Source organism: Pleurodeles waltl, chromosome 2_2 (genome assembly GCF_031143425.1).
Source record: "Pleurodeles waltl isolate 20211129_DDA chromosome 2_2, aPleWal1.hap1.20221129, whole genome shotgun sequence".
NCBI lineage: Eukaryota > Metazoa > Chordata > Amphibia > Caudata > Salamandridae > Pleurodeles > Pleurodeles waltl.
The window spans coordinates 1,031,384,598-1,031,399,530 of record NC_090439.1 but is presented as its reverse complement, the minus strand read 5'-3'; the positions used below and the strand labels follow the sequence as shown (position 1 = coordinate 1,031,399,530).

At 41.8% G+C, this 14,933-nt stretch overlaps 1 protein-coding gene across 2 annotated transcripts in view; it reads left to right on the top strand.

The window, feature by feature from the left end:
- The window catches only part of ST3GAL1 (ST3 beta-galactoside alpha-2,3-sialyltransferase 1), a 188,420-nt gene that overhangs the window by 109,872 nt on the left and 63,615 nt on the right, over positions 1-14,933 (top strand). For both annotated transcript variants that reach the window (XM_069220788.1, XM_069220789.1), the window contains exon 3: positions 11,612-11,805. In XM_069220788.1, the coding sequence (XP_069076889.1) occupies positions 11,612-11,805 (194 nt within the window). The remainder of the gene's footprint in view (positions 1-11,611; positions 11,806-14,933) is intronic.

Below are 14,933 nucleotides of genomic sequence, written 5' to 3'. Positions count from 1 at the left end.
AGGGGGTGTCAGAATCCCCATGGCTGCGGAGCGCGCTCCGCAGCCATGGAGGATTCTGTAGGGCAGTGGTAAACCGGCGGGAGACCGCCGGTTTACCCTTTCTGGCCACGGCTGAACCGGCGCGGTCAGAATGCCCTTGGGAGCACCGCCAGCCTGTTGGCGGTGCTCCCGTGGTCGGTGACCCTGGCGGTCACCGGCCGCCAGGGTCAGAATGCCCCCCTTAGACCTTACACAAGAATGTATGGAGGTAATTAAACAAGCTAGGAAACCTACTACAAGACATTGTTATGCAAACAAATGGAAAAGATTTGTTTTCTACTGCCACAATAATAAAATTCAACCACTACATGCTTCCGCAAAAAACATTGTAAGTTACTTATTACACTTACAAAAATCTAACCTAGCATTCTCTTCTATTAAAATACATCTCACAGCAATATCTGCCTATCTGCAGATTAAACATTCAACATCGCTCTTTAGAATCCCAGTCATCAAAGCATTTATGGAAGGACTAAAAAGAATCATACCCCCGAGAACACCACCAGTCCCTTCGTGGAACCTCAATATTGTATTAACTGGACTCCTGGGACCACCATTTGAACCCATGCACTCTTGTGAAATGCAATACTTAACTTGGAAGGTAGCCTTCCTCATAGCTATCACATCTCTTAGAAGAGGAAGCAAAATACAAGCATTTACTATACAAGAACCCTTTATACAAATACATAAACATAAAGTGGTTCTCCGTACAAATCCAAATTTTTTACCAAAAGTTATATCACCGTTCCACCTAAACCAAACAGTGGAACTCCCAGTCTCTTTCCACAACCATACTCAGTAGCAGAAAGAGCCTTACATACGTTAGACATCAAAAGAGCACTAATATATTACATTGAAAGAACAAAATAGTTTCACAAAACAAAACAATTATTTGTAGCCTTCCAAAAACCTCATGCAGGGAATCCTATATCCAAGCAAGGCATTGCCAGATGGATAGTGAAATGTATTCAAACCTGCTATATTAAAGCAAAAAGGGATCTACCTATTACACCAAAGGCGCATTCCACTAGGAAAAAAGACGCCACTATGGCTTTTTTAGGGAATATACCTATGACAGAAATTTGTAAGGCAGCCACATGGTCTACGCCTCATACATTCACAAAACATTACTGTGTAGATGTGTTAACAGCACAACAAGCCACAGTAGGATAGGCTGTATTACGAACATTATTTCAAACAATTTCAACTCCTAAAGGCTAAGCCACCGCTTTTGGGGAGATTACTGCTTACTAGTCTATGAACAGCATGTGTATCTGCAGCTACACATGCCATCGAACGGAAAATGTCACTTACCCAGTGTACATCTGTTCGTGGCATGAGACGCTGCAGATTCACATGCGCCCTCCCACCTCCTCGGGAGCCTGTAGCCGTTATAAGTTGAATGAAACTTGTAAATTTGTAAATTTGTAGATAAATACTATTCTTATACACATTATGTACATATATACTTACTCCATTGCATGGGCACATTTACTAGATACACAACTCCTACCTCACCCTCTGCGGGGAAAACAATCTAAGATGGAGTCGACGCCCATGCGCAATGGAGCCGAAAGGGAGGAGTCCCTCGGTCTCGTGACTCAAAAAGACTTCTTAGAAGAAAAACAACTTGTAACACTCCGAGCCCAACACTAGATGGCAGGATAATGCACAGCATGTGAATCTGCAGCGTCTCATGCCACGAACAGATGTACACTGGGTAAGTGACATTTTCCATAGATATAATTTTCGAAAAACGGTGCAACATATTTTAGCACCAAAAGGCTGCACAATATCCAAGAGATCGTGGAAGGTAGATAATGAGCACAATTCAAAAATAATTCATGTAAAAAATCGTCAGCTCCATTTATTAGAAAAGTTCATGCAGGCAAACAAAAATAGACTTAAAAAAAGCCACTTCAAAAATACATATAATAATAATCAAATTGGTGCCCAAAAGAACAACAAACACACACTGTCCCGGCCAAATGTCAACAAATACACATATAAACACTTATAACTTATAAACAGACGCAGTTGATAGTGACCAGGGAGAGAGACAAAGGGCTGCTTCCCTTGTAAAGGACCCTTTGTGCTCTGATACAAAATTTGTACTCCCACCCCTGCCACTAAAAGCCGCTTCCCCTACTATTAAACAAATAGCAGTCTCAGGAAGACTGTTCAGCAGCCCTCCATATCAGAAAGGACGATTAGGATGGGGAAGCCTGTCTTCTATTTCCTAACTTCAGTGTCTGTATTCCCTCTCTCCAATGTGAGGATTGTCAACAATACACTTTCACTATCTGAGAAAGCAACCTCACCTCCATTGTGTGTACATGAAGAGGCAGGGGATTCCGAAATGGAGCACAAAGGCCTGTGTCACTTTGTTTCACTCATGCAGTGCATGCCAATCTCCATTAGCATGCAGGCACATATCCAAGCACACACGATCTCAGTGCCAGGATTTTGGGTTCACTTTTGGCAACGGAACTTTAGGTGAAAGGACCATTTTTTATGATACAGGAGAAAAGGATGTCATACCAGAATTGCTACAAAACACGGTAGGCTGCTACCACCGTGCTATACGCTGGAACCTGTGAAAGGGATAGTATTCCTCTTGTCAATACAGAGGGTCTTCTTGGTGCATCCCTTTAAGTCAAGGACATGCCTAGGCTTCATGCATGTGCTATATTATTTTAAGACTTTACCAAAAATCTGAAAAATGATATCAATCATCTGACATGCAAGGCAGGGGTCCAACTGTACTCCAAGCAAGGGGCATTCCATCCTAAAGAGAGCTATATATAAGCTCAGTTGATTCATTAATTTATTAATTTGTCTTCAAACAGAAGGACAGGAAGTTACCTACCTAATAAAAAAGGAGCATCAAAAAAAGATAATATGCTGCTGTCTAAATGTGGCACCCATATGCTTGCACTAACATTTTTAATCGCAAGAAACATATAACCATTGCATATATATTTAACAGAATAGTCCAGGTTTTTTTAAGCAGGCAACACATATAGAGAACCTATTTGGTTTGAATGCATATCATTTGAGAATTTGCTTGTTAATGGTGCAAAGAAAAGCACATTTTCATATATGGACCACATTTACCAGAATGCACTAGGTGGGCAACGGAGTCGTGTTTCACTTGAAATCCACAGCTAAAGGCTGTTTTTGAGTGCCAGTCTTGTTTTCAGTAAGACCATATAGAGGTTGTTGTTTCATGCAGTGGCTCCCAGGGCCAATGCCTACACAGCGGAGCATGGTGACGCTTGCTGTAGTATACTGTTTGACGATCAATTCCGAAGGCATTGGTCTTTCAATATTATAAAGCAAAGCCGTTTGGCACCCAGTACCTTCAGTGCTCCAATGAAGTGCTCATGAAGAGAAGCACAGATATTTCTCGGGCTAGGAAATTAAACATAGGAATAAATGTATTGTTATTAAGCTAAGAAAATGAATAGTGAAAGAACCCAAAGGTAATCAAGCTTTGCTGCATTGGCAGAACTGCAGCCTTGCAATGATGGACTCTTTCGACCAGAGAGGGCTACGGAAATAAGTTTCACTTGAAAGCGATTGGTGAGTTCTAGATCAGTCAGATGGAGGTTGTTGTTGAAAAATGTACTATTGGCTTTCAATAACTGTACTTAAACACATATTTTAAAAAGGATGACTAAAGAAATAAAAAAGGATCAAAAGAATAAAAATTGGCAGAATGAAGTATTAGCACACCAAGCCTCACAGAGAACTGCATCACCTTTGAGGTGGATGTGCACATGTGATCAGGAAAAATGAGCAAGAGAGTTAATGGTTGGTAGACTGAACCACGTTGAGTGCTGTGGTGGGCAAAGCAAAACATGATTGATAGAAGAGATCCATGGATAATGAAGGCTGACCAAGCGGCCTTCTATTTAGATATATTTATGCATGTATTTTATAGTCATGATTTTTATTATTATGTAGGGCTGCCGAACAACTAAAAAAGACTCTAAGCCAGACCTAAAAAATGAACAAAACATCCACCCCCAACGAAACGTTTTGCAATGGTGAGATAGCTCTTAACCCTAACAACTTTTATGAATTGAGATGAAGAAACAGATTTTCTGTTTTGCACAGCCCCAATTCTTGCTATCCATTCTTCTCCTTAGTTACCATTTTCCTGCTGCTTAGGCAGTGTGAGTGTGTTGTCAAGGAATGCTGAGGAGTGCCCTGAGGTGGATGAATTTCAGTTGGAGAGAGTGGGCTAAGCAGCAAGGATGCTGTTCCTGGTGGGGCAATGTACCTTCTTACTTGTAACCTTTAACTAAGATTTATCTCAAGCAATAAACCAATTCCTTACAACTTATGTGACTGACTATCTGCATACTTACATGCATGACCCTATCATCGATTCTGAGACATGATTTTACACACAACAGCAAAATAATGATCTAAAGAAATGTAGAGATAAAACTGAGGCTTAAACTGAGCTTGCCACAACTGGTCTTCCTGTGTGATAAATGTTTGAGGACTGTCATCATGCTGTCAGGGACAGTTTAGTATCTTCTTATAGATGTGTTGCTTGCAATAGCACCATGCTGACACCATTATCTATATCTGTATGCAACAAGATATGTCTGAGGGCATTATCTGAACATGCAGGAAAAGGATGTGAAAAAGAACATTATCAAACAGGAACTGCATTCTTTGGCTTTTACAAAAACTGTCAGGGGCAAATAATACATTTTACCAAGACTCTTTCACAGTAACTCCAGTGCTCAGAGGAAGAATCAATTAATTACCAGTAGCCCACTGCCAATTGGGTGTGAGCCTTTAGAGGTGTAATCTATTGTGAGAAGTTCATGACCTAACTAATAGCTACTGGGATTTCAATAATAGCAAAATAGTCCATTAGCATTTGTTTAAATTATGGCAAAAGGGTAAAAAAGACTAACATTTCCCCTCTTTGGACATTAAATGCATGCACTGCAATATTTCCAAACTGTTGATTTACCAAAATATCATGGGCAGGAGAAGGGACATCACACATTCGTTGACCACTGATGTCGTCACAGGATTGACAGCTTGACCCACGTGGGATCTTTAACAACTTCGTAGTTACTGCTAAGTTGCTAAAAGGCATGAAGGGAGTAGAAGCAACAGAAAGTAAACATGACTTTAAAGCCTGCTTACATTTGTTTCATGGTGCTGACTTTATGACGCCTGAGACAGCAAGGGGTAGCAAGTGCTGTACTTGAGGCTCTGAAGGGTGCCCTAGTGTGCCAGCTTCTACTCTAAGCTACCTGTGCTTAACTTGAGCCGGTGGTTTCTGCTGCTCGGCACCGGCACTTTATTCTCCACACCAGCATATATGACAGTCCACCACATGGTGGCTCTGTCTGTCTTTTTATTACATGAGTACAACAACAGTTCTTTGATAATTCAATGTACATTAAATATGAATAATACATGCTTCCAGCACCATTTTTATAGTTTTAAATGGCCTGGAATAGTCTGAAGGAGCCTCATGCTATATAGTTGTGTTAGTACCGTCATTGGCAGAGTGCTGGCAGGGGCAGAAGGTGGTGCTGACTCAAGTGGCCTCTGGAGAAGGGCCCTGGCACCTTCCTTTTAGATACCGAGCACAGTGTCTAAGAATAAACAGAACAGCCTTTCAGGCTATGAATGGTAATCCAGCCTGAGGTCAAATCCACAGCATATTGTGGGGCATAATACACCCCACTTCACCAAAATGGTGAGAAGCCAGAATTAAATAGTCAATAGTTGACAATCGGTTGACAGCATGTGAAAAATAGATTGTCCAAGAGATACCCAAACAATGAAAATTCCACGAAGAGAGGACTCACCAGTTTGGCCCGCCCTCCCTTAGGGCATGGCAGCAGCTGGGACGATGTTGACCTATGAAATCGCTGATTGAAATCCCATTCTTCGCCAGTGTAATAAATAACTTTCACGAATGGATAATTGAAAGCAAGGAGGTTTATTCCAGTAGACTGGGAGAAACAGCTCAGCCATCCATCTGCAAGGTCTTCCAGGTACTTTTCTCAACCTTCCTGGAACCCTACGCCCTACGCCATTCTAAGGTGATGTCAGAGGATGACATCAGTACCCAACATCATTAGCCAATACTACAGCAATGCCATTGTATTATGAGGCTTTTTTTTATCTGTATTTCTTTATTAGAGATTTGTAAAGACAGACAAAGCAAAAACAGAAAAATAACATAGTGCTCCAACCGCACCCAAAATACAAAAAGCAATATATAAACTGTCCCTTACTCAAACCCAGCTCCTCCACCGACCCGAACCAAGAAAGTGAAAGGCTAAGATCACACAAATTTAAAACAGGTTCATGTGCAAATGAATGATAAAAATGACTTCAACCACCTAAATTATCAGTCCAAAATGTAATGTTGCTAATAATTTCGTACACTGCTAGTCCACATTGTTAGGTCCCTCCTCATTCATTGAAGAAGTATCTCCCACCTCCCCACACCATATTCACCAACCCTGCGGGTGACAGAAATGGGAACCACGTGGAGCAGGATCATTGCTGGAGAGTCCTGAAGAAGAGGGTGCACGACTCATGTACACCCTGGGTTCCCCAATACAGACATATGTAATAGAAGAGAGGGAAGGAGGTCAAAGGAGAGACTAGCTGGGCTCATAGTTTTGGGGAGGCGGATCTTGGAACATGCAATGAGGTTCTTGGAGAGGGGGATATGTGATGAGATTGCTCGACTTATTGCCCTGTCACACACTCCCTGGTGAGTATTGAGGTGTCAGAAGCACCCCCCTTAGTCCGTGGGGTTTGAGACAGTAAAGAACACATTGGGGGGAGCGTGAGAGTAGCTGGTGTGAGATATAGAACCATCAGGATAGTGAGCGTCGGTCGTGTTGTTCCTCAGCTCGACGGTTGAGCTTGGGCGGTGAGGCAGATAAGCTCGTACAAGGAAGTAGGATGCGGATAGGGACACTATGTTTGTGAAAAGAAAGAAAGGAACAAAGAAGTGAAACATAATTATGAAACTATGAGAAGAGCATAGGGTGACAGTCAAAACTGAAACTGAAACAAGAACTAGAATAAGAGCTAGTGAAAAGGCAAGAGCGAAAGTATCGGCCGGGGGAAGAGTTGGGGGAGGATATGTGGGTGCATCGGGGAGGAATGGGGAAGTGGTCTATGGTGAGTCCTGGGGGGAGTATATGTGGTGGGATGGCTGAATCGTAGAGGGGGTGGTAGGAACTGGAGAGGCCCTATAGATAATTGACAAAAAAACATGTCCCACCTCCTCCTTAACAGACCACAGAAGTCTCAAGCGCAATCATAAGAGAGGGGGCCAACATCCCCTAATGGGAGGGCACAGTGGCAACCTGGTGTATGGGCGTGTAGCCTACTATGCACTCAGCACCTGCAGAAAGGGTGCCCATGTCTGGAGGAAAACCTCCAGCTTATATGGGAGACTATAGATAAGTTTCTCATGTGAGGCTGCACACCTTAGCTGAGTCAGTATACATGTCAGTATACACACCTTAGCTGAGGCAAGCGCAGTATGTAGTAGACGTTGTTGTGGTCGTGTTAGGGAACTTAAGTCACAACAATAAGAGGGAGGGGGTTAGGGAGGTTGGTAATGGAAGTATCTCTCTGAGGGTATGCCCCACCTTCCGCCAAAAAGTCTGTATAGCTGGACAATCATGCAGAATATGAAGGAGATCACATTGATCGTGAGGGCATCTCCAGCAAGAGGCATGAGATAATAAACCCACTGAACGCAACCTCAGAGGAGTCCAGTACCAATCATGCAGTGACTTGAATAAGGTGAATTTCAAGCGAGCTTCTCTAGTCCCCCGGTCCCTGGCCGCTATCATTTCAGCCCAGTCCTCCAATTCGTATTCAGTCTGAACACGTGACTGCCACTTTGCCTTAGTGGAGAGTAAAAGTGGGAGGGAGACGAGATGGCGGTTTAGTTGGGCATGGAGCCCGGATATTGCTTCCCGGAAAGATCCCCAAGTCTCCAAGTAGTGAAGTATCAGAGACTGGTGGGACCGACTATAGGGGAGGCCTGTCCGCACAGCTCCAAAGAGGACGGTCGTCGTCCTGGGCCAGGAGGCAGCCAGTACCAGTGTCACCCAGGCCTTTGTCTCTTTGCCGCCTGAGAGTTCACGATCCACACAGAATGGAGAGATTAGACTTCTACAGGTTGTGGCTGTGGGATAACTCCTCTGTTTGAGAGAGGCCTTTCCCCGTTCCAGACCCTCCCCACTGGACAATGTGGCGTATAGGGGGACAGTTGTCTGGCGCTCTTCCACGACAAGGTTTAAAGTTTGGCACTAGCCATCCCTGCTTCATTAATATGAAGGCCCACATGCTTACTGATCAGTAGGCCACATATGGCAGGTAAAATAAACAAAGGAGGGTTTCCAGAAAGCTGGGACACAATGGCTCAACAGCAAGAGGTGGCCTGAAATGCAAACATTACAAAGATTGCGTCCTATTGGTTACAGATCAGAGAAGGCTTACAAGAAAAACAGTGAGAAAGGACTATATGAAAAAGTGCACATAAAATATCTGTTGCAAGAAAAACAGTAAGAATTGTTAATATTAAAAAGCTTGAATATCATTGGTTTCCGGTCTGGTTGAACTAGCAAGATAAACATGTTATTTTTTATATCGGAATGTTGAATATCATTGGATAGGGGTCAGTTAGGGGTTGCAGACCATTTAGAAGGCCCTAAAAGCTTACTGGTGGACATCCTACCCGGCAGCTGATAGCTAAAACCAGAGCAAGTAAGTGGTCGACCACAGACATCATTGAAGGATAACTGTAAAGCAATATCAGCTGGCTGCTGTGCGCAATATAACACATCACATGAGCTAACATACTCCACGTAATAAAAAAACAAGCCTCTGCTAACTCAAATGGATACACAATCTCAGAAACTGGACATATAATCGAAGTACATAATTAAAGTTGTACATATTCATGTCATCTAAAAAAAATAATGAAATCCTGCCCGAAGTATCTGTGGGGCGGGGGTGGGGGAGCAGATAAACCCTTCACAGTATGAAGGACAAAGGCTCTTTCCGGCATTGTTTATACTTCGTGTGCATGTTTCATACACCTGCAGGGTGGATTATGGATTCATTTACCCTGATATTTCTCTGAGTTAGAGCTTTATTTAGAGATAGTACAGCTCCGAAACTGGGAGCTAGCTTTGCCTTGTTCAGTCTCTTTCCAACCAGCATTTAAATGCGGAGCCTGATCCCCATTTGGCTTTTAAACATGGCTGAATGCAACTTCAAATATTTTAGCGCGGGCACTGTTGTTCTGCTCCTCCTCCTATCTAGATCCTTAGTGTGCCTCTGTTAATCAAGCATAGTTATATAATTTCCAAGCGTTTATTAAACTGTTTTTCAAAGTTGCAGAGATAGAGCGAAGCATTAACTGCAGTCCACCCTGTTGAAACATTTAGGCCCAGATTTATAGTGGCCTAACACCATCCTAACGCCACATTAGCATCATTTTATTAACGCAAAAGGGCAAAAATTGCGTGCCATATTTACAAAGTGGTGCAATGCTTGCATTGTGCTACTTTGTAACCCCTTGTGCCACATTATGCCTGTGCCTGGCATAATGTATGTAAGGGGGGGTATCCAGCGCTGGGCAGGCCGTAAAAATGGCACAGAGGAATCTATGATGTTCCTTTGGACCCTTTTTATTGGCATTTATTTGTAACGCCTGCTAAGAGCGGGTGTTAAAAAGAGGCTTCCATTGCTTACAATGGGCCTCTGGGTGCTTGGCAGGATTAGCGTCATAATTTTTTATGCAAATCCTGCAAAGAACCGGACTAGCGTCTAAAAGTATGATGCTAGTCCCCCTGACTACCGCCATGGTGCGCCGTATTTTAAATGCAGCGCACATGGTGGTGTTAGGAGGCGCTAAGGGATACAAGAAAAGTGGCACCGTACTAGGTGCAGTGCCACTTTTCATTAATTTTGCTCCTTAATCCTATCTCATCACTGCAGAATTTCAAGAGAGCACAGCCCTCACTAACAGAGAAACGCAACAATATGAAAATATGCCAGTATTCCTGATTATTAAGCTCAGAAGTTTCAGTACAAACAATGAAACGGTGTCAAACACACAATGACGTTTCAGAAATGTCAAACTCTACAGACAAACGTGTGACACTCAATGCCTGCCAGCAATGCTGGAGTAAAGTTAGGTGCCGGCAAAACAAGAGTGAGTAGTTCCGAAAAGGCACAATAGACCATGTCGCTCGTAGACTTGAGGGTCCCTGCTCATATTACGACCAGCTCAGATTGCAGGTTGGTCAAAGTTTACGGTGTCTTGCACATGCAGGTGGTTCTGGAAAGGCTAGGTACGTGCTCAGCAGGCCTTCTGTTTGGTTTGTGAGAGGCACTCAACTCTCTCTTCATATTTGCTTCACTGGTTGCACAAACTCAGATCATTCATGCTTTCAATTTGTTTAACTGGTCGCATAAACTTCCCCTTATGGTCAAACCTAATTCTCGTTTGTTGGTTACACTATGTCAACCCGTGTAATAAGTGGAGAAGCTTGTGCAGGCAGTGCACTGCAGTGGGAGCATGGGCAACTTTTCAGGACTGTTGCTGCTTGCAACTGCTTTGTAGCATTAATAACTTAACAAGGGCCATGCAAAGTTTGAACCTCACCAAAGAGGTTAGGAAGCTTCATCCTTCTCAAAGGGAGAAAACATTTCCTAACGCTACCCACCTTTACCTAAGGCAGATTTTAACAACACGCTCTGTCCCTGTTACGCTGAGGATTTGCAGCCATGTATTATCCCACCCGCTTTGGGTGGGAAGTGGCAATCACGTTCAGGCTGGGGACAGGCCGGGGACAGGCCGGGCCTGAGGATGATATGAGCGCTGGGGTGCATCAGAGCCTTGAGCTTTAGACAGGTCACTTGTGGGAAGGGGAAAGACTGGAAAAAGGGACTCCGCGTTGACATAGGGTTAGCGGGATGGTATGACGCGGACGTTTGGCATGGGTGTGCTTCGATTAAGGACTCCAACACGGAACCAGTGTGAAGCTGCCATAGTCTATTTGTGGCTCCTCATGGCAGTAGGAATAGAGTACAACCACTGTAAAAGGCTGCGTTAGCTGGCTTTTTTGTTTAAAAACACTGACAAATTTACAAGAGGTTCTGAATCATCGAACTTTGTAACTTCTTACACTTCTAGATTTAGGCAGTCTTTCTACTGATGTTTTGAAAATAAGCATTTCTTACCTCGTGATGGTTGTGTTCGCCGAGTAACTAATAATATTCAATAATAGAAGTTTAAAACACATTATTCAGAAAAAAAAACAAGAGACACTTGATGTTTCTCCCTGTGATGGGTATCATCATAGGATAGAGGTGATGTGAAATCTCTTTCCTCCTAATATGATTTTAATGAAATGATCGCTGTAGTCGGCACGCCTTATAAGTGCATTAAAACATTTGAAACAATGGTGCAATAATTGGTATTTGGAAAACCTCATTATGTTTGCCATATGGCATCTTATTTTACTTTTTCTTGCAGAAATTGCAAAGGGAGACGAATCCTAAACTTTATAATGAGACTGTAAACCAGTTATTTGAGACCATTTCTGGAGATTCCGACTTTCCGGAAAGCAGCCCATACAGGTGTAAAAGATGTGCGGTGGTAGGAAATTCTGGAAATCTCAAGGATTCTGGTTATGGAATATGGATTGATGGCCATGATTTTATTTTACGGTGAGTAGATAAGGTTTGTATATATGGTTGCTCTTGGGTTCTAAAAAATGATGTGGGGAGAAGTACATGGCACTAAACATTAGGGGTGTTTTTGTTAAGAAATCACACCTCGGGATAAGAGAGCGAGTGAGAAATTATGATACAAAAAAGTGCACAAGCATGATAGGATGTATGGCACATAAAAGGGAGAGCAAAGAATGACAGGGGGAGGCTCTGAAGAATAAAAAGCTAATAGATCTTTTACAGGGACAAACAGTTGCAGTACAAGAAAAAAACAAATATTGCATAGAGCAACGATTAAAAGAAACTGGATGAATATTATTTTCAAGTGAGTAAGATAGCACAGGTGTATGAGAAAATAAGCCAGTGCAAATATTTTCCAGTTTTAATAGAATTGAACTTCTAGCTCCTAAAAGACACCTTTCACAGAACACAGTGTCAAGTTCTAAAAATAATGACTTCACTTTCTCTATAATCTAAATCATGTTTTTTTCCGTGACAAGTTAAGATAGAGAATTAATAATCTGAATAATAAATGGTTATGGCTTAGCTTTAAACCTTTGTTCAAAGAAAACCATCAGACAAATGGTTGTAAAATCTTTATTGCACTATGTCCCACCGTCCAGTCTGCAGAGAAAACTGGATTCTCTTATAATGGTTCCCAGTCTTTAGAAGTGTAAGGTAATGTCTAGCAAGATGTTGTCCTTTGGTGATAGGATAAATGCATCGGATAGAAGTGGGATAGAGATATTTCACAATTTAATATTTTGTTACAGATGTTTTAGTTTTGTTCTGGCTCGTTTTCTGTGAATTAGAATTATATTGTAAGAAACATTGAGGCACAACCTCTTCCTAAATTCAAATCTTTGGCTAGGTTTTCAGATGAGTATTTCTTTCTTTCTTTTTCATATGAACGAATGAAGAATTTGCGTAGTTTCAAGAAGCAGTTGTAGTTTCAAATTTCCATTTCCCTCAAATAACCTTCACACCTTTACATACATTCTGGATTGAACAATGCAGCTGCCAAGGCTAAGATATATTGCTTTAGATTTATTTATTCTGGCTTCAAAAAAATAATATAACCACAACAGTGAGGAAGCTACGATTAGCACATAACACCATTACCTCTTGCAAAAACATCAAGCAATTTATGTCTGAGGAAACACATATTCCATTGTGCAGGCCATGATATTGTATAATATTGCATGGAACAATGCTGTGCTCATTGGTTTCCATACATGCGTACTGCAACCTCTTGAGTCAGTATTTCAGTTAAGCAGATTGACTGTCCGACAGGGCCAAAATCTTACTAAAGTTTCTCTTTTGCTTGCCTCTCTGACTCCCACTTGCAGCCCACTTCTTATTTAGATTGGTTTCTGACATTTGGTGATGGATCAGCCCAGTTTCTAGCAGATCACCAAAAGACAAAGGGGGCAGCTTAGAGATTAGCAAAGAGAGAGCACCCGCTCCATTTAAATGTAGGAAACCGCTGGCTTTCTCTTTGCAGAGCCCCAGGTGGCTTTGCTGCTGGAAAACCTTGACCCTGTGGACTGCCTGATGGACAGTGATGATCAGATCGCCCTATTTAGAGCGGAGCATTGATCACTACATATTCACTGCCCAGGATCTCCATACAAAGGCAAACCAATGATTGAATAGGGTTGACATAAAAACCAGGGGCTTGATCAAATAACAGACGAGTATCCAAAAGACCATTCTTAGGTATACTCAATGAAAAAGCACCCTTCTCAGAAATGTGCAGCTTCATTAAGCAAGCTAAATGTCTCTCTGACAGATAGGGAGATTTCATAACCTGAACCTCAAAGCATCACCAGTTCTTACGGAGATGGGGGACTACTCTCCTTGATGTACCATAGGCATTCGACTCTAAAAAAAGCACCAATTGCTAGTACAAAACCTAGAAGACGCAGAAACTCAGGGCATGGTTCTGAATTCGATAAAATCCCACCTCACTGAAAGAGTCCAAATTGTCACTTTCAAAAGCTACTACTTATTCACCTCTCTCATAGCCGTCCCCCAAAAATCAACAGTCGCCCTGCTCACCCATCACATAGTTGATCTTACTTCTAATACCTTGTCGGTTCATTGGTATAACAATGAATCATGGTCAACATATCAACCAGCAAAGCTAATGCATACACCACATCAAATACTACAATATCATCAAAGTAAGTAGATGTGAATCTGCATATATATATATATATATATATATATATATATATATATATATATACATATATATATATATATATATACATATATATATATATATATATATATATATATATATGTATGCATATATATATATATATGTATATATATATATATATATATATATATATGTATGTATATATATATATATGTATATATATATATATATATATATATATATATATAAATATATATATATTAACAACGCAGAGGCAGTCAATATAGTGGACACAATATTTTAGTAGGTTGGGGGTTCAGCCACAATGTTATGGCATATAACCACTAGCTTCTCAAGAGTAACTGCTATATGTTAAACTTACCTCATAAAACATGGAAATACTCAAATGTGGTACATGGCACAACTGTCTTCCTATATTCACTTGCCCCCTGATCTAGGACAGCACAAGACACTTCAAAGACATGAGGAACCTTGGCATGATCCTAGACTCATACTTCTTACTCCAAACCATTATATCATTGTAACTAGAGAGGGTTTTTTTTTACTGTGAAAATGATATGGCATCTTCCTTTACATAGGCCTTTGTCACAGCATTCCACCATCAATAGCCCTAGCGTTGTCACGTTTTGATGATGCAACTAGTTCTGCATCAGTCTTCAAAAAATCTGAGTGGCTAGCTGTAAAGAAATGGCTCCCTGTTGCAGTTACCCCCCACTTTTTGCCTGATACTGATGCTGACTTGACTGAGAAGTGTGCTGGGACCCTGCTAACCAGGCCCCAGCACCAGTGTTCTTTCACCTAAAATGTACTTTTGATTCCACAATTGGCACACCCTGGCATCCAGGTAAGTCCCTTGTAACTGGTACCCCTGGTACCAAGGGCCCTGATGCCAGGGAAGGTCTCTAAGGGCTGCAGCATATCTTATGCCACCCTGGGG